Below are 27036 nucleotides of genomic sequence, written 5' to 3'. Positions count from 1 at the left end.
TTGCGACGGAAAACAATTCCGTCCCAAAATAATTAGTTTGTGACGGTTTTGGCGACACTTTCTTGTCGCTAAAGTTTTTTAAAACCTTAATTTAACATTTTGGGACGGAATACAAATTTTGTCACAATTTAGAGACGAAATTAGGAAATTTGTCGCAAATTTGCGACGAATTAAAAAAATTCCGTCCCAATGGAAACATTTATTTTGGAGGGAAGCTTGGCGCCAACTTTGGGGACGCAATAATCTAATTATTCCGTCCCAAGTTGTGACGGAGTAAGCAATAATGCTCCGTCCCAAATGTTTTTTAAAATTATAATTTTTTTTTTGGGACGAAGTTTGTATTCAGTCACAATTTAGTGACACGTTTATATAAACCGTCGCAATGTGGGGACGATATTTATATTCCGTCCCAATTTTAATATTTAGTTTTGGAGGGAAATCAAGGCGCCAACATTGGGACAAAATAATTAGATTATTCCGTCCCAAGTTGTGACGGAGTAAGCAATAATGTTCTGTCTCAAACGTTTTTCAAAATTATAATTTTTTTTTTGGGACAGAGTTTGTATTCGTCACAATTTAGTGACGCATTTATATAAACCGTCGCAATGTGGGGACGATATGTATATTCCGTCCCAATTTAAATATTTAGTTTTGGGGGGAAATCAAGGCGCCAACATTGGGACGCAATAATCTAATTATTCCGTCTCAATTTGTGACGGAGTTAGCAATAACTTTCCGTCACAGGTATTTTTTAAAATTATAATATTTTTTTGGGACAGAGTTCTTATTCTGTCACAATTTAGTGACGCAATTATATAAATCGTCACAATGTGGGGACGATATTTATATTCCGTCCCAATTTAAATATTTAGTTTTGGGGGGAAATCAAGGCGCCAACATTGGGACGCAATAATTTAATTATTTTGTCCCAATTTGTGACGAAGTTAGCAGTAATTATTCGTCACAATTATTTTTTTAAAAAATAATCTTTTTTTTGGGACGAAATTTGTATTTTGTCACAATTTGGTGACGCATTTATATAATATGTCCCAATGTGGGGACGACATTTATTTTCCGTCCCAATTTGAAGATTTAATTTTGGGGGAAAATCAAGGCGTCAACTTTATAATACGTTGTCCATTTTGATACGACCTTGTGTGAGTTATTCCGCTTAACTTGTGGGCTGCAGATTTGCTGACCAATATTTTTTATATATTAAAAAATTTAATTAGAAGTACAAAGAGAACATTTTTTTGTTTAAAGTTTTACAATTTTGAATAACTAATAAATATTTATTATTATTTTTACTTTATTTATCATTTTTCCAGTCGCGTACAAGCCTTCTAAACTTTAGACTTAAGCGTTGTAGACTCTAACCAATGAAAAGTTAGGCCCACTTATATTGTGATATTATAGTTAGGTTTCATGTTTATCTTAAAGGTCTATTAAACTCAATAAGGTTTTATAATGTGTATAAGGCGCACCAGACCCAATCAGAATCAACGATTAACTTATAGGCCCATCAAGTCCAATGAGGCTTCGCATTACGCACAAGGCTCATTAAGTCCAATAGAAGTTGATTATTGATGTTATAGGTCCATCAAGTCAAATTAAGCTTCATTTCGAACTGGTCATCAAGTACAATGAAACATCTAGTTGATCTCTAATATTCACTAGGCCCGCATGGGTTTCATGTTGACCTCAAATGTCTATCTGACCTAATTATGTTCCATGTTGATCTTAGAAGCTCATATAACCTTATTGGGTTTCATGGTGCTCTATAAGGTCCGTCATAAGATAATGAGGTTCCATGTTGATTTTAAAGGCCCGTTAGACCCAATGAAGCTTCGTGTTGCGTACAAAGTCCATCGAGTCCAATAAAACCCATTATTTGATCTTATAGGTCCATCAAACTTAATTCATATTCATTTTGAACTTAGGACTCATCAAGTACGATGAGACCTCTAATTGATCTTCAATACCCATCAAACTTGACTAGACTTTATGTCGACCTCAATTTTTTATTTTCTACTTTTTTGCCAAATATATAAACATGCATGCTTATATAAGATCTTTTAAAATATATGTTATTATTTTTATTTAAAATCTAAAACAAATATTTTAAAATTCATCATGTATATTATTTCTTTTAACTATATTATACTTCATATCTTTATTTAAATTTAGAGTATTATTTTTTTATCACAAACTTGAAACACTTAAACATTAAGGGTTGAATTATTATATTGATATATTTATTTATTTCAAATTTCTATCTCTTATATCCTTTTTATTTATATTCATCTATATCTTTATTTTAAATTTAAAACTTGTTACTATTATTCTTTACCTCTCACGGTTCAATGCTTGCGCACCGTGGTTCCTTGCCGACTTGCCGTCAGTGGGGGTGCCTGATCGACGACGCTCTCTTGGAGTTCAAGGACATCTGTTTCTTCTCAGTACTCGATTTCATGCTCAGGTTCACGTTTTCTCTACCGCTCGCTCTCGCTCTCGCTCTCGCTCTCAGACTCGTGCTCCAGAAGTCTTCCTTCGAAATCTTCAACGGTAATTTTTCAATTTATCCAATATCCTGCAAATAATCTTTCTAGTGCTTGTATATTTTTCTGGAATGATGGAAAAGGAAATGGCTCTCGTGAGATTTCTTCTTGCTTTGCTTTCACACTTTTGAGTTTATTCTCATTACTGTCTTATATTAGAGCCAAATCACTAGTTAAGCATAGGTCAATGTCTAGTATCCTAGGCTTTCCTCTGTTCTGTTTTGTGGCTTGCTGAAGATGGGTGGTTGTCCCTTATAGTTTTGTAAGGGGTTGTGGACTTTATAATTGTGTTGTTTTGAAATAGTGGTTTGTTGTTTTTTGCTGTGCTGAGGGACAAAGAAATTTCTATTCTTGAAGGTTTTGTTTCTGGAAGAGAGTCTTGTGGGTTTCTAGTTGGCTAAGGCCTTTGTTTTGTGTTTTTCCTTTTCTTCCTTTTGTGCTGTGCTTTGTGAATTTTCAAGTTGCAGGCTAGCCACTAAGGGCATATTGGTGTGAGGTTGGGTGCCAAATATGCGGGGTCTGTCCAAGTTGGTTCTTATCACATTTTATCTGCGTGCTCTACTACGGCTGGATCTCGCCACAGTGCCTACTTGCATATCTTATTTGCCATGTGAGTCTTTTGCTGGAATTGGCTTTGCTACTGCTGTTGTACGACTAAAACTACAAATTAGTGGCTGGGAAAGTAGTCTTAGTTATTAGTTGAATCACTTCTTTTCCTCATTATTTATGTTTCAGCTTGTGCACTGAGGATTCCTTCCAACCTTTTCAATACATTCATGCTACAATGTCCGTGGATCCATTATGATCACTGTGCTGTCAAGTAAAGGTTTCTCTTATGTTTGATTTTGCATGATATAATTAGGCAAGCATGAGCCTGGCCTTTTCTTATTCTGAATAAGGCTAATCTTTGGTAAGAATTTGTTGTTACTTTCTACTAGTAACATGAAAGCATCCCAAGAATGTTATGTAAATCATTGAGAAAAACACTCAGTTTAGTATCTTGCCTGTTGAGTTTGGAATTTATCATTTTATTGTCTTCATTTGTACTTACTTAATGAATTCTTCAAATCTATTCTCTTTTTCTTTTCATTCTAGTGAAAGACCCTCTCTTATTGCATCTTCAGTTGTAAAACAAAATTTACTGACAAGTTTGCATCTTGCAGGAAGAGTTAAAATCCTCTGAAGGCCTTCAATCAGCTTCAAGATGCTGCAAAGAGTATGTCTTTTGTGGAATTACTTATATGATTTAGATTGTGGAACCACATAGATCCCCTAAAGTATTTTTATAGTGGAAGTTTTATTATTATTTTTATTTTGTAATTGAACTACATAGCTTTAAATAAGGCATATATGTTTCTAAAAACTAATATTAAATTTCTGTTTTCTGAAAATTTCTAGCCCGGTACATTTTGGTTAAATCCTCCCCTTTCATTATTGTCTATAGTGAATATTTTGTGCTTCTCTTCTATGTAGCAAGCATCATGTATAGGTTGTTACAAGGATATGTTAATAAAGCTGACAAAACTAGTGTAGTAGCTTGGGAAGGAACTCGACAAAGGACAAGTAGAGGGAAGGACTTTGAAGGAAGTATTGAGACCAATTGATGACGGTTAGTTCCTATGCCATCATGCATAATGTGAACATAATCTCTTAGGCTTATATCCATCTATCTATTTGGTTACCTACAACAAATATAACATTTTATTATTTTATAGTCTTCTTATCTTTTTTCCATTTAATTTAGTGCCTTGTTTTATACGTTATTGACACTATGAATCTGATAGGGTCTAATTAATCTGAAACTCCCAACAAAGAAGTTCTAGCAACTCCCAACAAAGCACCAGCGGCAACCCCACTAGCTATGAAGAATTCAGAATTGCTAACCCAGATAAATCTTGCTCTAAAAGATCTATAAAAGACAAAAGAACAATTGAGAAGCTAAAAGAAGCACAAAGAGTAACTAAGGAAGCAAATGAGAAACTTATGGAGGCATTGGTGGCTCAAAAACGGGTTGAGGAAGATTCTTAAATTGAGAAGCTCCGCAGTTTTGAATCCGAACATGCTGGAATTGAAGCTATTCAAAAGATGGAAGAGGATGGTAAAAAGAGCTTTGAAGGTGTAAGGAACCAGCATGCTTACTATGTGGCTTGAAAATAAGTAACTTTTTTAGGGAAACTCTAAGTAATTTTGGTATTTTTTGTATAGTTGTGATCTTTATGAATTACATGAAGCTTGTTGTTAATGAAGAGTTGATTCTTGATTATGTTATTTTCATATTTTGTTAGTTATTATTGCAGATTAATTTGAGATTTCTTACTAATTTAATTAAAATCAAAATGTGAAGAAAATAAAAAACGCTAAAAATTTGGTTGTGCTGCTATTTATCCTAATCTTCAACTTAGTGACGGAAATATTTTGTCACAAGATTTGGGATAGACTATGTTGTTCTCAGTTCTGTCACAACATATTACAATATCCGTCACTAACTCCGTCACTAACTCCGTCACAAAGATTATTATTTAAAAAAATTAAAACTTATTAAATTCCGTCCCAAAATGCGACGGAATGAAAGATTCTGTCGCAACTAATTTATTATTTTCTGTCACAAATTTCGTCACGAAATTATTATTTTAAAAATGTAATTTATTATATTCTGTCTCAATTTCCGTCCCAAATTTGCGACAGAATAATAAATTCTGTCCCAAAACTTTTGCGACGAGCGATATAGCGACACAATTTTTTGCGTCACAATTCCGTCCCAAAATAATTTTGGGACGGAAATTTTAACTAGTGTGCGACGGATTTTTTCGTCCCAAATTAGTGTTTTTGTAGTAGTGTTGGATGTATCATGTTTTGATTCGATTCAATGAAATTAATAGTTCACTGTAAAAAAATGGAAAAAAAATCAAATCCAAACTATTTTAGATTCAATTGATCAGATTAAATTTGAATTTAGAGACAAAAAAAAATTCATTGAATGATAAAATAATAAAATGATTAGGTTTGAGACTTCTAACACACCCCCTCACGTCCAGGACTGAACAATCTGGAACGTGGGATCAACAACAACGGGTGACCCAATTATGAGAGATCTCCACAACAAACAACAAATTAATTTAGGATAGACTTTGATATCATATTAGAAATTGGGAGGCCTATACTCAACCACAAAAGCTAGCTCAAGAGTTGAGGTTTGCACTACCCTTATAAAAGCTATCTATACTCTATCTCTAGCCAATTTTAAAGCCAAAAAATAATTAGATTGAATCATATAATTTTTCGCTTCAAAACCGATCCAATAAACATCGTATTCAAATCCTACATTACGAGTAAAAATCTAATTTAGTTCCTAATAAATGCACCACTGGTCATTTTATTATTTTTAAAATAATTTTATCAATTAATTTTCAAAATTTGGGAAAAACCAATTTTTTCACTTGATGTTTTTTTTTGGTTACATGAGGGAAATAATTTTTCACTTGATCTATTTATAACTAATGGTGTTAAATGAATTTTCAAAATCAATTGATGAAATTCAAATTTAAAAGACTGATTTTCAAAACTGTAATAAGTTTTAATCATATATTAACCATATCTAAAAACATTAATATTTTTTAAAGGCTTAATTGCAACTTTGGTCCCTGACGTTTACCAATTCCATAAATTTTAGTCCCCCACCTAATTTAATTATACGGATGGTCCCTGACTTTGCTGCCCGTCTGCAATGTTGGTCCTGCAGTTTATTTGTTAACGGAGGAGGCTTACGTCGATGTCCAATTGGAGAGAGAAAGAAGGACTGAAGAGAGAGGAAAGCATGTGAGTTGCACGTGAGACCTGCAACAGTCATATTCTACCCTCTTCCTCCTTAAAAAATAGAGCACTGTGAGGAAGATGTTTCGAAGCTTGAGATTGAGCGAAAAGGGAAGAGATAAAGAACGAACGAGTCCCTAGAGGCGAGGAAGAATGTTGAATCAGTTGCTGGTCTCTTTCTCTCTCCAATTCAACTTCCACATCAGCTAAGTGACCATCCACGTAAACCTCCTCCATTAACAAACAAACGGTAGGACCAATGTTGCAGACTGCCAGCAAAGTCAGGGACCACCCGTGTAATTAAATTAGGTGGGGGACTAAAATCATAGAATTGGTAAACGTCAGGGACCAAAGATGCAATTAAGCTTTTTTTAAAAAAGTTGTACATAAAATCTTAGGCCCAAATAGGCCCTAGTTACTGTATCAATACTCCTAGAGGCCCCCCTCATAGGTTGACCTAAGATTGAAAAAATTACGGCTTAGGACGGTCTCCCCATTTTGACCTATGTATAAAGTATTAGACTGGAAAGTATTAGTGTTTGGATCTTCGATTGGTCAGATGATATCAATGCTCCTTTGTCGTGAATTATTGATCAAAGTATCAAACATTGCTTTCATGCTACCCTAACCTGCTAAAGAAATTATTAGACATAAGAGCTTGCCCATTGGACTCAACGAGGTAGTATACACTACTTGGTACTAATATTAGACCAAGCACCCTAAAGTTTTGTAAATGTTGTTGGCTGATAGCTATCTAAGGAAAATAAGTGATATTTAATTAAAATAAAATATGGATTGCATGAGTGATATTTAATAACATGACACAATTATATTTGTGGAACAGAAAATAAAACACCAAATAGAGAGATGATTTGGATTTACATACTTAACCCGTCGATCTAACACGCTCGGCATACAATTCAGAATTAAGGTGGTGTTTGGATACCAGTGATGATGGACACTAACATTAACTTTAAGATAAAAATTGAATGGATTTTTCTTATAAGTTGATATGAAAGTCTTTTCATGTGGTACTCAATTTATATTCAAACACACAAACACACCGGTAAATTAATTTTTAGAATAACATATGTTGGTATCCGTTGAGCAAGAGGTAGGAATTGGTTTTCAATTGCAATGTGGTGGTTAAAAAAAAAGCATTTTACCATCAAAACGTCGTAAGGATTCATCTTACTGTTTTACACCATTTGAAATCACCATAATGGAGGACAGCCACGAATATTTTTGTAAGTATAGGTATTGGAGCTGAGTATAGAACTAAAGATACAAACACGTTAGATCCTTAAGGTTTTGTAGCCTGTGAATGAACCATTATTGCACATGCAATACTAGTGTACTCATGCAATGCAGTCCCCCACCCCTCAAATCATTATTGCAACTGTTAAATAACGAACAAGGTGCTGTGTTGAGAGTCAGAGGAGACATTATCAGGTTAGCTGGGAGATTTGTCGCTAGCCCAAAAATGAAAAACGGGGCCTGGGAATCTAGCTTGCACAAGGCTCCCTCCATCTCAGACAAAAATACTGGTTTGAACAAAAACAAGACACACTGCATTCAGCCAAAAACCTGACACTTGAAAAACCAATAACAGCAAACTAGAGATGCTGACTCACCCTCCACTGTAAGTGAGATTTGCTACCACCAAAATAGCCCGTGACTAGTTCTAAAATAGCTTAGTCAACAAAGCGCAACAGCTATATTGATTCGTTCTCGCCTCATCAATGATTACTTTCCATTGCAGTATCCATGCAAGTGAATCCGACAAGAAAATCCAGCAATCAGGGGCATTGGAATTAAATCCCAAGGCGCAGCTTTTCCTTCCAAGCATACAAGCTTGTGGGTAAGGTTTTCTTAAATCCCAGCTCTTGCCAGATAGAATAAGATAAATACAAAAAACTGCCCACAAATTAGCTATATCATCAAACATTAAAACATGACATATCATTTGAAGCATTAAGTTTTACAGATTCAACAACAAAAGTAAGACATTAGAGGAAGAAACTCAACACAATTTACACATTGATCTCAATCGTATCAGCAAAGGAAGACATCACATCACCTCTGGTACAGTCGAGCACTGTAATCAAAATTCTAATTAACCAAATGTCAAGGTTACAAGAAAACCAGAGAAAAAACCACATCCAAGCACAAATCCCCATAAGTTATGACAAATTCACTCCACCCAGCATATGAAATGGATTCTATATAAGATCAGCAACATTCATGGGCATTTCATCAATCTGAGTACTGTAATATTGTTCAATATCTCTCAAGATCTTGATATCATCGCTCTTGACAAAATTTATTGCAACACCCTGCAAAACAATTTGAGAACATGGGAAGAGTGGAAGATAAGGAATCAACGGATAACCTCTCAAAATCCTCCTATAGTGCAGAACAATTTCTGATATGAAAATAAGACTAGGTAACTACTCAGGACAGTAAATAATAGAAATACAACTAATTTTAACATTTCCAATACCTTTCGTCCAAAACGTCCAGAGCGACCAATCCGATGAATGTACAGCTCACGGTTATTGGGAAGGTCATAATTAATAACTAAAGAAACCTGATAACAGAAGCAAATACATGATCAGTGAAAAAGGAGATTGATTCCTCCATGTACAATTCAAAAGAAATCAGGGGAAGAATTTCTCAATAAATTAATTGACAGTCAAATAATTCCATCGGTTTGTATTTATGCAGAGCGAAACATAAATTGCTATTATATTAGCCCATCCTTCATTGTACCCAAAACAAAAAATACAACCAGCAAAGGAAGAACCAGAGAATTTTGTTAAATCCCTGAAATTTGGAATACCAGGCCCCTTGATAACCTAAATTAGTTATTAGTCCAAACAGTCATGATTTTTTTTGCTGTAAGTCTGCAACAATAATATTCTTTAGGTTCTCTTCAAGTTAGCAATTATTATCTATGTTTCCAACAAGCAGCAGAAACAATTCTTAGGGAGGCCTCTCATAATTATGCAGCATCTGTATCACACATTAAGCAGGATATTTCCAAGGTGAACTCATGATATCTCATCACAGGAAAAATAAAAACACACAGAATGGTGTAATATCTTGCCTGCTGCACATCAAGACCACGAGCCCAAACATCTGTTGTAATTAGTACACGGGTTGATCCAGCACGAAATTCTGCCATAATTGCATCTCTTTCTCTCTGAGGCATGTCGCCGTGCATTGATGAGACAGTGAAATTATTATTACGCATCTTTTCAGTTAACCAGTCCACCTATTCAAAGTGGATATATTAATACCACAGAAATGATAAACAAATCACAATGAGCAAGAATAGAAAGATAGTGCAAAATCTAATAATCTACTCTGTTAGTCTGTTAAAAGTGAGATGAAATGAACAGCCAGCCAATCAAATGAAATGATGATAATTTTCATTTACCTTTCTCTTAGTGTTGCAGAATATGACAGCTTGGGTGATAGTGAGAGTATCATAAAGATCACATAGAGTATCAAATTTCCACTCTTCCCTCTCAACTGCAACGAAAAATTGCTTGATTCCCTGTCATTGGGAGGGGGAGGAGGCAATTGCATCAATATCCAGTTAAAAATCAAAAGGCACTAAGAGAATGAAAGCAACTGCTTACCTCCAATGTCAATTCATCACGTTTTACAAGGATCCTCACAGGATCTGTCATGAACTTATTTGTTATCTCCAATATTTCATGGGGAAGTGTAGCAGAAATCAAGCAAACCTACATAGTAAAAACCCAACAGTTCAGAGAACACGACATACTTGATACTACATCAGTAATAAGGTCTAAGGATCTTGAAGTCGTAATCAGTTAAGTTATAAAGCAAAAGTGAGTTATTGGACCAGCATAAGTTTAAATCAAAATACAAATCCAATTAAAGATATCAGGACCTACAAAAAATCCGTAAAAGAACATCCTCGCCTAGCCACTTCATTTGAGAACAGGACAACAGTCAAATGATAGTGCAAGCTGCTTATTATGGAGAAAATCAGCAGCTCTTAATGTCGCTGATTTTAGATGCTTAGTTTTCAATGAATTCAAAAATTAAACTACTAAAAATAGTCATATGCAGGAAAATAGTTCACGAATCAAACTTCTCATCCTCCCCCATCCTTCCTTCAATATATGGCTTGATTCATTGCTACAGTTTCTTTCCCCATATTGTCAAACCTTCAAGTCATGCCAAGCCACTAAATCCAATTTTCAAACACCCTCCTAAGAGACTCCCCCCCCAATACTAATTTATTAGTGAAATTCTTCTGAATTGGAGTTCCGGTATATTTCAAATTCAAGATCATTTTTATTTCATGTCCTTGCCCCACCTAAGTATTGCCAAAAGAAAATATACTACCAATATGCACCTTAGTTTATGTTAAAATATAATAAGATTTCAAATAGGAGAAAATTCATTCAGAATACAATAACAACAATAAGGACATTCAGAGAAAGAGAACCCACCTGAAGGTCAGGGGGCAGATATCTATACACATCATAAATTTGATCTTTAAACCCTCTGCTCAACATCTCATCAGATTCATCCTGTTAATAGAAAGAAAAAATACATATAAGATACTCATTGACATATGGTGACAACAAAACAAATAATAAATGCAATGAAGAATTGACAATTATAGTAGCCATGAACTCACAAGAACTAGCATCTTGATAGTCCTTGTGCGCAAGGTTCTCCTCTTGATCATGTCACAAACTCTGCCAGGAGTTCCAGACACCACGTGAACTCCATGCTCAAGTTTCCTTATATCTTCCCCAACACTTTTACCTCCAACGCAAGCATGCGCTTGTATGTTAATAAAATCCCCAACAGCCAATATAACCTTCTCAGTCTGTGACGCCAGTTCCCTCGTAGGCGACAAGATTAACACCTGCACCCTGTTCAGAAAATCATTATACCATATATCTTGACAATAACACATACCGAAAAGAAAACAATATCCTCAGTTCAAAGCAAATCACACATCTCCAATATTATGCTCAACAGAGCCATTTAGGTGACTAAGTGTCTATCATTCTTTAAAAATTTCCTATAATTTATACAAATTGAAAACAAAAAATCACCCTCCAAAAACCCTCCATCTGAAAATCAGCTACCCCATGTGAAAATTTCTTGCTAGTCATAAATTTCTGAAATCAACATTATCCATCCAAACACAAACACCAATCAAAACCCCTAAAATTGAGTCTTACCCAAAAACCCTAATTGAGAAATTCAACCGCAAATTACTTTGTTTTCTCAGGGAATGCTTAGGCAAACGAAGTAAAAACACAGATACAGAGAAATTTGAGAAAGCAGAACGGGTATACTCACTCTCTGACGGAGGTATCAACAACTTGACACACGGTGAGAGCGATCATGGAGGTTTTCCCGGTGCCAGATTGAGCCTGAGCGATGACATCGCGACCCTGGATGATGGGCGTGACGGCACGCTGTTGAATCGCCGAGGGTTTCTCGAAACCGTACTGGTAGATTCCGCGGAGCAGGTCGTCCTTAATCCCCATCTCTTCGAAGCTTCCAATCGCCTTAACACCCTCCGTGGTCTCGAAGTCCATGTCATCCGTGACGGTGGGACCTCGTCGCCGGTTCGCCGGTACCACAGACGCCGTCGCCATCGTAGCCGAAACGCCGACGAGTTGAGTTGCTACAGAGAGAGAGAGAGAGATAGCCTGAGTTTCAATCTGTGAGAGGTTTTCGCGTTTCTGTGCCCTAGAAAAAGAGTTCACTATTTCTGTGTTTGGCTGATAAAATAAATATCTCTATATATAATAATTCGACCAATAAAAATTTATATAATAAGGAATGTTATTTTTTTACATTTAAAAAAAATCCATTTAGTCGGATTTAATTTTTTTTTAATCACTAAACATAACTTGAATTATTATTTTTATTTGGAAGGCCAAAGGCTCCATGACTTTAAATTTGATTTGGTCCATAATATAATGTATACTTTTAGCAGTATATGGGATGAATGGGATGAATATATATTATTTAGACATGATTATTTTTTTTGTGAGATTGGTGCTATCTTTTTTTTCCGCCAACAAAAGAATTTTATTAAGAGAAATAAGTACATGAGAATAACTCGTGAGAGAGGGAACCCCCTCACATCACATGGTGTAAGAATAAAAAAAAAATTGTTAGAGCATCTCCAATTGTAGTATCTAATGTTAAATACATACTCATATAAGTATCTATTACCATTGAAGTACATATTCAATTCCAACATGACAAAAATGAGTATGTGGGAATAGATACTCCTCACTAGACTTGAAAGTTGAGCTTGTATTTATTACAAACACTTACAATTAATTAAAATGGAGATAAATAATAAAATATATAAATGTGATGTTTATGGTGGGATCCACTCTATAAACTTTTAAGAGTTGTTGGGTTGGAGTAAAAAGTTTGTAAAATGGGGTAGATGATGTGGCTTTATGGAAAATTGAAAAAATGATGTGTAGATATTCTAGTGAGTATGATGGATGTAGATGCTCTTAAGACACGTTTGAGGAATAAGTCTCGTTAAAATTTTCTTAGAAAAAACCTAATGAAAAAAATCTTAGGAAGAAAAAATGTACCCCTTTTAAGAGAGTCTTAGATACAAAACACCAATAAGGAAAAAATACCATGACACCCACCAAAGAACAAAGTACATAGTCCCACCGTAAAGCCCATTACAAAATTTTGGGAAAAAAGAGAGCAAAGTTTTGGGTCCCATAATTTTTAATTTGTGAGGTCATTATGTCGTTAATTTGTCTAATTGATAATGTAGTTTTTATGTGTCTCTCATTAAACGAGGAGGATGCTTATGTCAGTTATGTGTGCTCCATATAAATACAATGTTCTTATAAGGTTTTGTCTCCTCTAAATTTATAGAGACACTTTAAATAAGTTATTACATCATTAATTGTAATTACATATTTTGAAAAGTCAATAAAACAATTCAGCTTGAAAAAGCTTATTTGAGCTTATCTGACAGCATAAACTTCTATGCCAGTGTTTGAGAGAGCTTATGCAAAAAGCTTATGGCCTCAGCTTATTCTCATAAGCTACTCAGGATAGCTTATGAAAAATAGTTTATGCTTATATACAACGTATTTTTAATTTATTTCAATAAATTTTTAAAAATAGCTTATGAATTAGCGCTTATGTCATAAGCGTCTATGATCATAAGCGCTTAATTAAGCTGTTTTTCCAAACGAGACCTCAATCAATAATTGTGATAACTTACCTTGCAAAGTGACTTTTTTAGTAGTTTATAGGAGTCGTACCCAATAATCAATAAAATAAAATTAATACTAAAGATTAAAAATCTTACATAAAAAAAATACATAAATCTCTAAACACTTAAATCAGTAAACTACCCCACCTTCCAGCCATCGTGAGGGTTTGCAATTTTATCCTTGAGTTGTATTGAGAGAGTTTGAAATTTTATTCTTTTGAAAAGTTGCAGTTGGATAATAAAATATTTTATTTATATTGTGGATTAGGCAAATGTGTTATCACTCATGCTAAATTTGTGAGATGTTTATTTATTTACATATCACTTATTTTTTTTGCTTTTTATGAGTGTGCTTCCGCAAGTGTGAAAATTTTCTCTCTTGATTCCCAACAAGTGGCATCATAGCTGGAGTTCTGGAAAGGGAGGAAGGGAAATTAGGTTATAGTTAAGAAAAATAAGTTGAGATTCCAATTACAGAAAAAAGACAGATGTTGTAGTGGGTTGCACAAATCATTTGGGGAGAGGTCAAAACTCATGTAGGGTTTGAGAAGCCTAAAGGAGAAAACACAAAAGTTGAAGAGCATTTGTTTCACAAACGTAGCCAGCCATGAATGTGTTTTTTTGCTTTGTGAGGATAAAGTTGATGATGAAGTGAAGTAATGTGAGACTTTGAACGACATAAGAATATATTGTATTAAAGTGGGCATTCATTCAAGTCTCATATCAAGTATGAAGAAGAAAGGTGCATAAAAAGTGATTTTGCTTATGGCGCTTAAGTTAATGGGACCACGGACTGCTTGACGGGTGCTCAATAGTCAATAGTGATTTTACTTATTTCGATGTTCCCCAGATATTATTGTTCCATTATTGTCCGGGATGTTCTAGGTTTTTAGTATGTGGGTTTATTTTTCTCATTAAAAAGAAAAGAAATTGCAACGTTATATAATTCGGTGCCAAAATCCCCCTGTAAAAATAAATAATTTCTCCTTAGTCCACGTTCACAAAATAAAAAAAAAAAAAACTGAGGCACATCCTGTTATCGCACACCATTTGGTGGTCGCTTCTTCTACTTTCTCACTTCTCTTCTTCTTCTTCAAATCCTCTCTCGCTCTCGCTCTCGCTCTCGCTCTCTCTCTCTGTTATTTGTCGTTTGAGGTATGCGGGTTCTTCTTCTTCTCTCCACTTTTCATGGGTCCTTTCCATTCTTCAGAATACTGGGCTCTTCATATCGTTACCGTTAATTTTCAGTTTTATCACCTCAAGTTTTGTAAATTTTTTAATCTTTTGATTGTGTTTGAGTTGTAAATGGTGGTGGAGTTTAATTTTTTGTATTTGAAGTCATACCTTTAGACCAATTGAACTGAGATTGCTTGCAAAATTAGTAAATTCTCAGACAAAAATTAGTGGTGCATGATCTGTGATCTGTCTATGTGATTATTTTGCTTAGTTTTTGTTTTACATATTTGTTCCCAAAGCCACAATCTAGATTTTATATATCTGTGTGTGTGTGTCAGTTTGTGTTTACAGTGAATTACTATGTTGGTTTATGTTTGTTTTTGTAACAAGAAGTTAGTTGACAATCTCAAATAGTATTTAATCAATATTTATTTTCTTTCTGATCACAGAAATGATAAGTTTCCATTCAATATCTCTTTTCCTGATTATCACAGAAATGATCTGATATGTAACCACCCATTAGTTACTTTAGTCAGTTAGGGAAATCATGTAGTTACTAGTTAGTTAGTGAGTTTGTTAGAGATTACCAAGAGTGCGGAGAGGCTATAAATAAGAGGGAGTTGAGAATAGTTAAGAAATCAAATTTGTAATTGGGAAATTAGGGAGAGTGCTGGTCTTTTGAATACCAGGGAATTGGTCTAGTTTTCATATCATACTTTCAATCAAATTTAGTATTTCTTCTCTATCACTGCTGGTATCTATCATGAATTCATGATCAGTGTTTAATAACTAAAATTTAGAATGATTTTCTTGATACAGATGGCGGCGGCATCATTGTCATGTCTTGTTGGGAGTAGTTTATCTACGCCGAGTAATAAATTAACTCTTGCCAAGGGTGTAAATGGGAGACAACTCTTCTTATTTCAGAGACTTTCATCATTGAGTATGGAGTCAAAAACAGTGCTTGTAAAGGCATCCTTGGATCAAAGGAAACATGAAGGGAGAAGAAAGTTTCTGAAACTGTTGAATGTGGGAGTTGGCTTACCTGCATTATTAGGAAATGGGAAAGCTTATGCGGATGAGCAGGGGATTTCTCCCTCCAAAATGTCTTATTCTCAGTTTCTTGAGTATTTGGATAAGGATAGAGTTAAAAAAGTGGATCTGTTTGAGAATGGAACTATAGCTATTGTAGAGGCTCTTTCTCTTGATAATAGGGCGCTGCGAATGCGAGTTCAACTTCCTGGACTTAGCCAAGAGCTCCTTCAGAAACTCAGGGAAAAGAACATTGACTTTGCAGCTCATAATGCCCAAGAAGAGTCGGATTCTCTGTTATTTAACCTGATTGGGAATCTGGCTTTCCCTCTAATCTTGATTGGAGGATTGTTCCTTTTGTCAAGACGATCATCAGGAGGGATGGGAGGTCCTGGTGGGCCTGGCTTTCCTCTTGCTTTTGGTCAGTCTAAAGCCAAATTTCAAATGGAACCAAATACTGGTGTGACATTTGATGATGTTGCCGGGGTAGATGAAGCCAAGCAGGATTTTATGGAGGTGGTGGAGTTTCTGAAGAAGCCTGAGAGGTTCACTGCTGTTGGAGCTCGCATACCAAAAGGAGTTCTTCTTATTGGTCCTCCAGGGACTGGGAAGACGCTATTAGCCAAGGCTATTGCTGGTGAAGCAGGTGTCCCATTTTTCTCAATCTCAGGTTCTGAGTTTGTTGAGATGTTTGTTGGTATTGGTGCTTCTCGAGTTCGTGATTTATTCAAGAAGGCCAAAGAGAATGCTCCCTGCATTGTTTTTGTTGATGAAATTGATGCTGTTGGAAGGCAAAGAGGTGCTGGAATTGGCGGAGGAAATGATGAAAGAGAACAGACCCTGAACCAACTTCTGACAGAAATGGACGGGTTTGAGGGTAATACTGGTATCATAGTCGTTGCAGCAACTAACAGGCCAGACATTCTGGACTCTGCTTTATTGCGACCAGGACGGTTTGATAGACAAGTAAGTTTATACTAGGAAATAAATATTGCATAGATTTTTGTGTTCATCACTGAACATAATGTGTTTGCAGGTCTCAGTTGATGTCCCAGATATACGGGGAAGGACTGAAATCCTAAAGGTTCACGCGAGCAATAAAAAGTTTGATGCTGATGTTTCTCTTGAGGTAATTGCAATGAGAACACCTGGTTTTAGTGGAGCTGATCTTGCAAACCTCTTGAATGAAGCTGCTATATTAGCTGGTCGGCGTGGAAAAACGGCAATTGCATCCAAAGAGATCGATGATTCTATTGATAGGATTGTTGCTGGAATGGAAGGGACAGTGATGACAGATGGAAAGAGCAAAAGTCTAGTTGCATATCATGAAGTTGGGCATGCCATTTGTGGGTAAGCCAGAACCTAGGCTGTAGTTTTGTCTTTCAAGCAATAGTTGTATAAGAATGCTGTGGAAGCTAGATGTATTTGCCTTCACGAGTTCATTTTAAGCCCTTGTATATGAGTCGAATCCACAAAAAAATAATGGCCCACATTTAGAAGCTGTTTTAACTAGTAGTTCTGAAATATCTTTATGTACTTGCAGAACTTTGACTCCCGGTCACGATGCTGTACAAAAGGTAACCCTAGTTCCTCGTGGGCAAGCTCGGGGTCTTACTTGGTTTATTCCTTCAGATGACCCAACTCTGATCTCCAAACAACAACTCTTTGCAAGAATTGTTGGTGGACTAGGTGGCAGAGCAGCAGAGGAAATTATTTTTGGCGAGCCTGAGGTTACAACTGGAGCAGCTGGCGATTTGCAGCAAATAACCGGCTTGGCCAAACAGGTCCTTGTTCATTTTCTGTTGTATTGTATTACAACGCCCTTATTTTTTATTTTTTTTTGGGTGGGGATAAATGCTATTAGTAATTTAGACACTACGGAATTGCTAATCTAATCTCAATTTGGTTATACTTTTTTAGGACATTGGGTGTTTTTTGTAGCTCCAATTAATAGGTGAGACATGAAATGAGATCAGATCATGCCAAAAGATTTCTTTAATGTTTGAAAGTTGAAACTAGTAGTATTTTGCTTTAACTGAAAAATGATATTTTTCATTTTGAAGGAAGGGGTTTTAGTTTCCATTATTGATAGATATTTGTTTTTCCTCCTTGACCTTCTGATTACAACTGTGTGGGCTTCAATAAATGTGAATGATACTCTTGCAGATGGTAACCACGTTTGGAATGTCTGATATTGGTCCTTGGTCACTTATGGACACATCAGCTCAGAGTGGTGATGTCATCATGAGAATGATGGCAAGAAACTCGATGTCAGAAAGGCTTGCCGAAGACATTGATGCTGCTGTCAAGAGGATCTCAGATGAAGCGTATGAAATCGCACTGAAGCATATAAGGAACAACCGTGAAGCCATGGATAAGATTGTGGAGGTCTTACTGGAGAAGGAGACAATGACTGGAGATGAATTCCGAGCTCTCCTGTCCGAGTTTGTTGAAATTCCAGCTGAAAATCGGGTCCCTCCTTCAACTCCCTCACCAGTTGCTGTTTGAATAGCCTCTATGTCACACTGTAATGTAGTATATAGCTCTCTCCATATTCAATTTTCTGAAGTTGTAAAATATTTGTAACATAACCTTCACTCCAAAGTTTTTAATGAGAAAAGATCTAGCTTGTTATTTTATTATTGGCTATGCAATGCAATTATGCTAGGAGCATGGTGGCATGATAGTTGGATTGTGAGAGTAACTAAACACATTGTTTTTTTTTCCTTCTTTTTCTTGGCCAAGGTATTTGACGGCAGCCGCCATGACTCACTCGTGAGACTAATCACTCGCCCCACATTGAGCGCATTGGTTAGTTCTAAAGAGGTAGGGGAAAGATTTTTTATTTTTTTCACAGTTAAATACAAAATCAATTAATATAAACAGAGGACAGGTGAATTTTCCACAACAATTCAGTACTCAGTATATTAATTAATAGAATGATTTGGTTGGTATATATTATTATCGAACTCAAATAATTCAAGTGTGGTACAATCCGTAAATCATTATTGATTCAATTGATGTTTCATGAGTGGACCGAGCAATATTAAGTGATGTGGAAAGTTGATGGCTGCTCACATGGACGATGCATAATTCAGACATTCAATAATCATCTAGATATATTTAATTGACTCTATTAAACATGTTAAATTATTTTTAAAAATGAGCATTAAATAGTTTCTACATTTTAATATAATGAATACATTTTTAATTTAATTAATGTTTTCTGTTCATTTTCTTAATTACTCATATCTCAAAATTACTTGTTGTTAGAATTAGAAAAAAATCTGATTGCGACTTCTCCTCATATGCCTATGGTATATGATTATTTCAAACATGATCAGATACCACATTATTATAGTTATATTATTTATTAACATCATCATTATTATTATTATTATTATTATTATAATGCCCATAGACTTTGCTGAAGCTATTGCTAACCGACTCCTCTTGTTACATGTTATATTCTGCTAATTACATCATGACATGGTAGACATATCACAACAGCATCTAGCAGCACTCACTGACTTGTAATTTTAAAGCATCAGTGCATCACCAATAATAAAATATAATGAAGACAAAATGTCGCCAAATCGAACTTATCCTATTCATGCAGGTCCTTTTCATTTCAGTGAATACAAATATTTTATAATTAAAAAATCTCACAATAATGCAGTTTAATAAGAAAATATTGATTCAATATGTACATGAAATAATTCATGTTTCAAATTCAGTGTAAGTAACTAATTTTTATTTTTTCCTGTGTATTAAATTATTCTCGCAATTTCAACCCAGTGTAGTGATAGAGAAGACCAAAATGTCTCACAGAAAGACAATTCCTAATGATAGAACTATCGACAAAGATTTAAGCAACAATTTTTAACCGCGCCAAGATGCTGGTAAGTAATCAAAATTTTTTAATAGAGAATAATGGTGCAGTGGGTCAGGTGCAATCTCTCTCTCTCTCTTGGACAGGGAGGATTTGTCTCTATATTTGAGTGTTGGAGTTACCATCTTTGTTTTCTCTTCCACAAGTACCGAACTTGAACAGGGTGGTGTTGTTCATGATTGAATACCTGATAAACACACGCTGGGTTTTTTATTCTGTGGATGACATCAAGCTACTTCTTCTGCTAAATAGGTGACAAGTACCAGGTATTAGTTTTCAGCTAAAGCAATTTTCTTTTTTAATTTGCATTTCTGGGTGTATGCTTAAAATTTGAAATTGTTATATAAGTACTTGCAAGTTGAACTTGTTCTAATGCTGGTTCATATTTTGATTTATCTGATTTTGCAATCAAAAAATTCATTCAGCTAACTAGAAGCTTTCTGTTGACCATTTTGATTCTTTTTAGCTTTCTGTTTTTTTCCCTTCTATTCATCTTATCTCTGTAGTCAATCTTGCTAAAATAAGCTCTGCTGTAGTTTGTTATTGTTAAAGGCTGAACTAATCTATGGCATAGCTGTGAATTATATCTTGATGTTCTAGAGATTGAGTTTGTCAACTTCATCCCCAAAGATGACATGGTTGTTGATGGAACCGCTTGGTGAAATCTTCAACTTTGTTTGCCTTTCCAAATTTTTTGTGTGTTTGGATTAAGGTTGTCAGAATTGTTTTTAGTAAAATAGATTAAGGTAAATGTGAAGTGATTAATTTTTGGATATATTTATGAGAAAAAGTGATTTCTATAGGGTAATTTGAAATCTAGTTTGAATATCCTGCAATTGATTATGTCCACAGTGGAAGTTAAGTTTTGTAGCTTCGTCTTGGAATCGATTTTTTAGCTAGAATCATTTTTAAGGGGAAACATCCAAACACGCATAAACTAATATCGACAGTTGAGAATTAACTTTAATGTTCACATACAGGTATCCAAACACCCTCTTTCTAGGTTACTTTGAATTGAATCTTGGTTTGAGTAGGCATGGCATGAGTTCACTCTGTATGTATGCGTGCGTGTGTGTTTTGGTAAGTGACAACTTTACGAGTTCTCATTTAGTTACCTATGTCTTCCATGTACTTTTGATGAGGCTAGAGAAATTGAGGAGAAGGGGTATTCAACAGCACCTTAGTACTTGAAAGTTGTTGAGCTGAGCTCTAAATGGCTTCAAGAGTAGAGATTGATGAAGAGAATGATAGCAAAGGTGGCATGTGGGTTTTGGATCAGAAGCTTGACCAGCCAATGGATGAAGAAGGAGGAAGGCTAAGAAATATGTATAGAGAAAAAGTATGACTCAGCTCCTTTTAACATTCTTTCTCTTTCTCATGCTTAATTTAGCTTTTCTTTTTTATTTATAAACTGCAACTTATAATGCCTAATTGGCTTTCTCTATTAGTTGACTGAATTGAATACTAAGTAATGGTGTTTTTTCAACATCTGATCTAATTTTTAAAAAATTATTTAATGTAGTTCTCCTCAGTCTCTTCTTCCAGCCTACTAATTGAATGAAGATATAGCATATATGCATTCAATGATATTCTATTTATATTTGGTTATAATCCATACTTATATTATACATGACTTTATAGTGGTTTTAAGGTAGGTAGGTATTTCTTCATTTCATAATCTCTTGTACATATCTGATTGTAAGAAATTATGTCAGCTACTTGAATTTGATGTTAATTCCTTTTTTATTTTACTTTGATTTGTTCAGAAATTTTCTTCACTGTTGCTTCTGCGGCTTGCATATCAGAGTCTTGGTGTAGTTTATGGAGACTTGGGAACTTCCCCCTTATACGTTTTCTACAACACTTTTCCTCACGGAGTTAAAGATCAGGAGGATGTGATGGGAGCTCTTTCTTTTATTATTTACTCTCTTACTCTTGTGCCGCTACTCAAATATGTTTTTGTTGTGTTAAGAGCAAATGACAATGGTCAAGGTATATCTTGTGTTGCTTGTTCTTGTCAATCAAGATATTTATGATTGGATGAAGAAAGTTGGTAATAATTTATTATAACCTTACGCTATGATAATCAGCTCCAGTTCTCAATCTTAATGATATTATATGATAGTGTCTGGAAGATCCAAATCTGAAAATGCATGGATATTTATACCAGAAATTCCCTCTTCTTGTATGCTTTCCTGGAATCAGCAGAATCATGTTCTTCATCCTTAGCATATCTCATTAGTGTATCAGCTACTTAGTTTAGTCTAGAATGAAGCATACCTGAGCTTTGATGAGCCAGCTGAGTTTTTAATTGAAGATCTAAGTGAATTTCTGTAAAAACTAAGTAAACCCCGTAGTCCATATACAGCATATTGGAAAGATGTGTCTGTTGACACTGCTGAGCTGCTACTAAATCTTACCAAACTTACATTTATGGAGCAGGTGGGACATTTGCTCTTTATTCCTTGCTCTGCCGACATGCAAATATAAAAATCATTCCCAACCAGCATCGTACCGATGTAGAGCTAACAACATATAGTCGGTCTACCTTCCATGAAATGTCATTTGCTGCAAAAACCAAAAGATGGTTAGAGGAACGAGCGTTTGTTAAAAGTACTATTCTTATGCTTGTTCTTGTTGGTACCTGCATGGTGATTGGAGATGGAATTCTGACACCAGCTATCTCTGGTATGCCTTTTATCTGAAGCTGATCTTTTCTTTTTCCTATTTATTTGCAATCTTTTGATGATTATGAATTTTTTTCTATTTACCCAAGTAAGTTATCTATCTTTCAATTTAGATGCTTTAGTACTAGTGTTTTATGTGACTTTTGTTTTAACTTCCAAACTGTGAAGGAAAAACATAAAATTATTTTATAAGATGACAAAAAGTACAGTGATGTGAAATTGTGAATATAACCTAAAATTGTTAAGATTTGAATGATCTTACTGATTCTTACCATAAATTTATAAAACATGTCTTCTTTCTTCCCTTTTTTAATATTCTTTTTTTTGGCGGGGGGGGAGTGTTGGAGGTGAGGTTCTTTGATAATATAAATAATTAAATATCCATAAAAAATACTTTAAATCCCTTTGACCTGTTTGGTTTGAGAAATCCAAGTTTTTAAAACCAAATAGGCCCTTGGTATAGATGATTTAGAGATTGATTTATTTAAGTTTTTTACTTTTCATTTAGTATCATGTATATTGCATTGCTCAAGGTTCAATACAAAATGATTTTTGTACAATTGGCTCTTTTTTATTCTTGAGTATCATCTTCAATACTCTCCAGTTAATTCGAGATATTCATAATGAGATCATCTGTTGTAGTTTTATCGGCTGCTGGTGGCATCAAGGTAAATCGCCCTGAGATGGATAATGGTATGGTTTTTCTCCTATGACATTGCAGTTTTTTTTTCTCTTCCTATAATAATGTGTATAAGTATTATAGTTTTAAGTTTAAATGATTTTAAGTTCTTAGCCCTGAATTTTTTTTTTCTGTGGCATTACAGGAGTAGTTGTGCTGGTTGCAGTTGTAATATTAATTGGATTATTCAGCATGCAACATTATGGTACAGATAGAGTTGGATGGCTTTTTGCTCCAATTGTCCTGCTTTGGCTTCTCCTAATTGGGGGTATAGGTATATTCAACATCTCGAAATATGGCAGCACCGTCCTAAAAGCTTTTTCACCTGTGTATATGTATCGGTATCTAAGAAGAGGAGGTAAAGATAGTTGGACTTCCCTTGGTGGCATCTTGCTCAGCATAACAGGTACGTTCGGTTGTCATAACCATCGATTTCCTCCTTTTGTTTCAGACGATTTAATGAATGAAATGAAGAATTAATTTGAACTGGACCACATGTGATGATTGATTTCAGGGACAGAGGCTCTTTTTGCTGACCTTGCCCATTTTCCAGTCTCATCTGTACAGATAGCATTTACACTAGTTGTGTTTCCTTGCCTTCTTTTAGCCTATTCTGGACAGGCTGCTTACCTGATGAATAACTTGGGTCATACACAAGATGCTTTTTATCGTTCTATTCCAGGTTAGTTATATCTTTCATACACTAAATTGAAACATCTTTCTGTATTGCACCAGTGGTGTTTATAATATGATCAGTATTACCACATCCTTATTACAAACTACATTATTGTGGTAGTAGTACTATACTTCACTTTTCTTTCTCTTGGATATTTTATGTTGACTAATGTGAGAGATGTCATAAAAATGTAAAACCCCCATCACTGAACTGTTCAAGCTTAAGTTGAGCCACTTTAATTTGTGGTACCATTTCCAAACTAACCAATATGTATGCAAGGAGTAAAATTAAGTAACTTTATAGTATCTTGATCCTGATGCAAAAACTTGTGCCTAGCCTGTGTGAATGCTCTCATTCAATCATTAGGAGTTGTATGCCTTACTGCTCAGTTTTACGTGTTATCTTTGGAGATAAACCTATTACAGGAATCATCTATTTATTTCTCAGAATGGTTCTCTTTTATTTCTTTATATAGTAATATCTATTATCTGTTAGATGTTCATTATCCTTAGTTTTGCAGACAAGATATACTGGCCAGTATTTGCTGTCGCAACAGCAGCAGCTGTAGTTGCAAGTCAGGCCACGATATCCGCAACCTTTTCAATCATTAAGCAAGCCCTTGCTCATGGTTGTTTTCCAAGAGTCAAAGTTGTTCATACATCAAAGAAGTTCCTCGGCCAGATATATATTCCAGATATCAATTGGATCCTTATGATTCTTTGCATTGCTGTTACTGCTGGGTTTAAAAATCAAAATCAGATTGGGAATGCATATGGTAAGTTTTCCTTTGTTGAATGTTGCATATCTTTCATGCTTTCCTTTTATTAGAAAGGAGAGAGAAAGTACAACTTGCAGTTGCAGGGGGGTGTGAAATCCTCCAAAGGAGAGCAAAATATATTAAGTGAAAAAAAAAAAAATTGCGGCAAAGGAACTGATCAGTGCTACATGAAAGGATCTTTCCCTGATTTTCTTTTCCTCACTAAAGGATCTAAGAAGTACCACTTGCAGTTTAAGAACTATATCATGCTCATTAACATGTTTACTGCTGTTCCTCTGGTTTACGATCTCGTTGCAGCTTTTCTTTTAAGTATTCATACAATTGTGTAATTGTCATTGTAATGACAGGTACTGCTGTTGTGATAGTCATGCTGGTTACAACATTGCTCATGATTTTAATCATGTTACTAGTGTGGCGCTGCCATTGGATTCTCGTCGTCGCGTTCACTGGCTTATCATTGATTATGGAATGTACATACTTCTCTGCTGTACTCTTCAAAATTGATCAAGGTGGGTGGGCTCCCCTTGCAATTGCTGGAGCATTTCTCATTATCATGTATGTCTGGCATTATGGTACAGTGAAACGTTACGAGTTTGAAATGCATAGTAAGGTCTCAATGGCATGGATTCTCGGGCTTGGTCCAAGTTTAGGACTTGTTCGTGTCCCTGGAGTTGGGCTAGTCTACACAGAGCTTGCAAGTGGAGTACCCCACATCTTTTCCCATTTCATCACCAACCTACCAGCCATCCATTCTGTCCTTGTTTTTGTATGTGTGAAGTATCTTCCTGTGTACACCGTCCCAGAAGAAGAGCGGTTCCTTGTCAAGCGGATAGGCCCCAAGAATTTCCACATGTTTCGATGTGTGGCGCGGTATGGATATAAAGACCTGCACAAGAAAGATGATGACTTTGAGAAAAAACTCTTTCAGAACCTTTTCATGTTTGTTCGGCTCGAGTCTATGATGGAGGGTTGCTCGGACTCGGACGAATATAGTTTATATGGACAGCAAACTGTGCAGTCAAGAGATGGCATATTGAACAACAATGGAAACACAGCTTCGTCGAATGTGGATTTATCAATTTCATCAGTAGATTCAATATTACCAGCTAGATCTCCATCAAATGTGCATGTTACTTTTCAGTCCTCTGGTCATGGAAGCAACAATACTGAGGTTGATGAACTTGAGTTTATAAACAGTTGCAGGGATGCTGGGGTGGTTCACATTCTAGGAAACACAGTTGTGAGGGCAAGGAGGGATTCAAGATTCTACAAGAAAATAGCTGTTGATTATATATATGCATTCCTTAGGAAGGTTTGCAGAGAACATAGCGTGATCTTCAATATTCCTCATGAGAGTCTCTTAAATGTTGGTCAGGTTTTCTATGTATAGTCCTCCTTCACTTTCCCTTCTTTATGGCCAATGATCAATCAGTTTGATCATTTGTGACTGTCAATTTGTGCAGTTAATTCCTTAAATATTGTTAAGAATTTTCATGTATAGCCTCCCTTCTCTTCTCTGTAGCTCAAGTTAAGTGAGATTTATCGTTTATGATTGTCAGTCTGTCACAGCTATTTTGTGCTTAGTTGATCAGTGTTAGTATATGAATAACACCTTATGGTATTATTGTAATTATTTTACCATTAAACGACTTTGGAAAAGGATTTGGCTTCTCTAAAGTGAGGCACTTCCTCCATTGGTTTGAGTAGTGCTCTTGCTATACTTAACTTTCCTGATGAGTGTGATTCCCATCTCCCATTTGTGTCATCCTCTTCTTCTTCTGCTGCTGCTGCTGCTACTACTACAATAGGAAGTTCTTCTGCTGAACAACAGAGGGAAGTTGCTGAGTTTTAGTATTTGGACGACAACGTGTTGGGAGATCTTCTTGAATCAACAGAAGAGAAGAAAGGGAAGCAAGACTAAGAGGTGAACTATTTGCTTTCGCACTTCTCCTATATGATTTTGCCTCCCTTACATTTATTATTTGAACTTGAATCTTTACTTATATCAGTATTTTCAGAGTTCAGATTGATCTTTGAAATTTTCATTTACCCTTTTTTCTTAGCAAGCTCATTCAATTGGACAGCTTATATCAAATAATCTTCTAAAATTGATTTGATGTATAAAATTATCATATTTTGATTAGCATATGTTATTAATATTAATTTATGCTATATATTTTTTCCTACAATTGATTTCCATAAATGATTATTGATAATTACAGAATAAGGGTTAGTTAGAAGAAATTTACATAAATCTTGAATTTCTATAAGAGTTTAATTTAATAACAAAAGTTTTGAAATTACCATGTCATTCAATTTTCCATTCGATGACTAAAATGTAATGAGAAATTCTTCCAAGTTTTCACCAACCAAACTTGGGTCCTATTGGCTCTCACAGATTTAGTTCTTAGTTAGATGCTCTATTGCGTGATTGCATGTTATAGTCTCATGGCTTTACTTCCTCCCATCACGTAT

At 35.2% G+C, this 27036-nt stretch overlaps 3 protein-coding genes and 1 long non-coding RNA gene across 6 annotated transcripts; 3 read left to right on the top strand and 1 right to left on the bottom strand.

Moving 5' to 3' along the window:
- Window positions 1-2344: 2344 nt before the first annotated feature.
- Window positions 2345-4842, top strand: LOC130725944 (uncharacterized). Its single transcript, XR_009014652.1, has 4 exons — window positions 2345-3168; window positions 3294-3774; window positions 4032-4167; window positions 4343-4842. It is a non-coding gene; the product is annotated as an uncharacterized LOC130725944 (long non-coding RNA).
- Window positions 4843-8303: 3461 nt separating this feature from the next.
- LOC130723354 (eukaryotic initiation factor 4A-3) lies at window positions 8304-12155 on the bottom strand. The gene is made up of 8 exons (XM_057574359.1): window positions 11730-12155; window positions 11053-11293; window positions 10862-10942; window positions 10016-10123; window positions 9811-9930; window positions 9478-9645; window positions 8872-8958; window positions 8304-8704 (listed from the first exon to the last, which is right to left on the bottom strand). Exons 1-8 carry the CDS (start codon window positions 12029-12031, stop codon window positions 8591-8593), a joined length of 1221 nt encoding a protein of 406 aa, XP_057430342.1. The 5' UTR covers window positions 12032-12155; the 3' UTR covers window positions 8304-8590.
- Window positions 12156-14636: 2481 nt separating this feature from the next.
- On the top strand, window positions 14637-18488 carry LOC130722435 (ATP-dependent zinc metalloprotease FTSH 2, chloroplastic). Its single transcript, XM_057573157.1, has 5 exons — window positions 14637-14796; window positions 15637-16815; window positions 16886-17199; window positions 17393-17633; window positions 18016-18488. The coding sequence occupies exons 2-5, from the start codon at window positions 15637-15639 to the stop codon at window positions 18355-18357; spliced, it is 2076 nt and encodes a 691-aa protein (XP_057429140.1). The 5' UTR covers window positions 14637-14796; the 3' UTR covers window positions 18358-18488.
- A 47-nt stretch (window positions 18489-18535) lies between these two features.
- LOC130722434 (potassium transporter 11-like) lies at window positions 18536-26267 on the top strand. 3 transcript variants are annotated; one of them, XM_057573155.1, is made up of 11 exons: window positions 18536-18675; window positions 19653-19751; window positions 19828-20007; window positions 20889-21080; window positions 21508-21733; window positions 22184-22429; window positions 23071-23121; window positions 23253-23513; window positions 23622-23789; window positions 24304-24558; window positions 24909-26267. In XM_057573155.1, exons 4-11 carry the CDS (start codon window positions 20955-20957, stop codon window positions 25949-25951), a joined length of 2376 nt encoding a protein of 791 aa, XP_057429138.1. In that variant the 5' UTR covers window positions 18536-18675; window positions 19653-19751; window positions 19828-20007; window positions 20889-20954; the 3' UTR covers window positions 25952-26267. The 3 variants fall into 3 exon arrangements, with proteins under 3 accessions (XP_057429138.1, XP_057429137.1, XP_057429139.1); XM_057573154.1 differs by lacking the exons at window positions 18536-18675; window positions 19653-19751 and having other exon boundaries at window positions 19794-20007; XM_057573156.1 differs by lacking the exons at window positions 18536-18675; window positions 19653-19751 and having other exon boundaries at window positions 19794-20007; window positions 20884-21080.
- The last annotated feature ends 769 nt before the right edge of the window (window positions 26268-27036 follow it).

The sequence above is a fragment of the Lotus japonicus genome, chromosome 6 (assembly GCF_012489685.1).
Source record: "Lotus japonicus ecotype B-129 chromosome 6, LjGifu_v1.2".
NCBI classification, from domain to species: Eukaryota; Viridiplantae; Streptophyta; class Magnoliopsida; order Fabales; family Fabaceae; genus Lotus; species Lotus japonicus.
Note: the sequence above shows the minus strand (reverse complement) of the source record. Positions and strands in the feature narration are given on the sequence as shown.

What these genes read in the sequence shown, in the direction of transcription:
- LOC130723354 (XM_057574359.1), bottom strand. Translation starts at nt 12,031, where the DNA reads ATGGCGACGGCGTCTGTGGTACCGGCGAACCGGCGACGAGGTCCCACC. An exon ending in GTTGATACCTCCGTCAGAGA is followed by an intron (nt 11,294 to 11,729) that starts GTGAGTATACCC and finishes TTTTCTGAACAG; the next exon opens with GGTGCAGGTGTTAATCTTGT. An exon ending in ATCTGCCCCCTGACCTTCAG is followed by an intron (nt 10,124 to 10,861) that starts GTGGGTTCTCTT and finishes TTTACTATGTAG; the next exon opens with GTTTGCTTGATTTCTGCTAC.
- LOC130722435 (XM_057573157.1), top strand. Translation starts at nt 15,637, where the DNA reads ATGGCGGCGGCATCATTGTCATGTCTTGTTGGGAGTAGTTTATCTACG. An exon ending in GTTGGGCATGCCATTTGTGG is followed by an intron (nt 17,200 to 17,392) that starts GTAAGCCAGAAC and finishes ATGTACTTGCAG; the next exon opens with AACTTTGACTCCCGGTCACG. An exon ending in TAACCGGCTTGGCCAAACAG is followed by an intron (nt 17,634 to 18,015) that starts GTCCTTGTTCAT and finishes ATACTCTTGCAG; the next exon opens with ATGGTAACCACGTTTGGAAT.
- LOC130722434 (XM_057573155.1), top strand. Translation starts at nt 20,955, where the DNA reads ATGGCTTCAAGAGTAGAGATTGATGAAGAGAATGATAGCAAAGGTGGC. An exon ending in GAAATATGTATAGAGAAAAA is followed by an intron (nt 21,081 to 21,507) that starts GTATGACTCAGC and finishes TGATTTGTTCAG; the next exon opens with AAATTTTCTTCACTGTTGCT. An exon ending in TTTTTATCGTTCTATTCCAG is followed by an intron (nt 23,790 to 24,303) that starts GTTAGTTATATC and finishes TTAGTTTTGCAG; the next exon opens with ACAAGATATACTGGCCAGTA.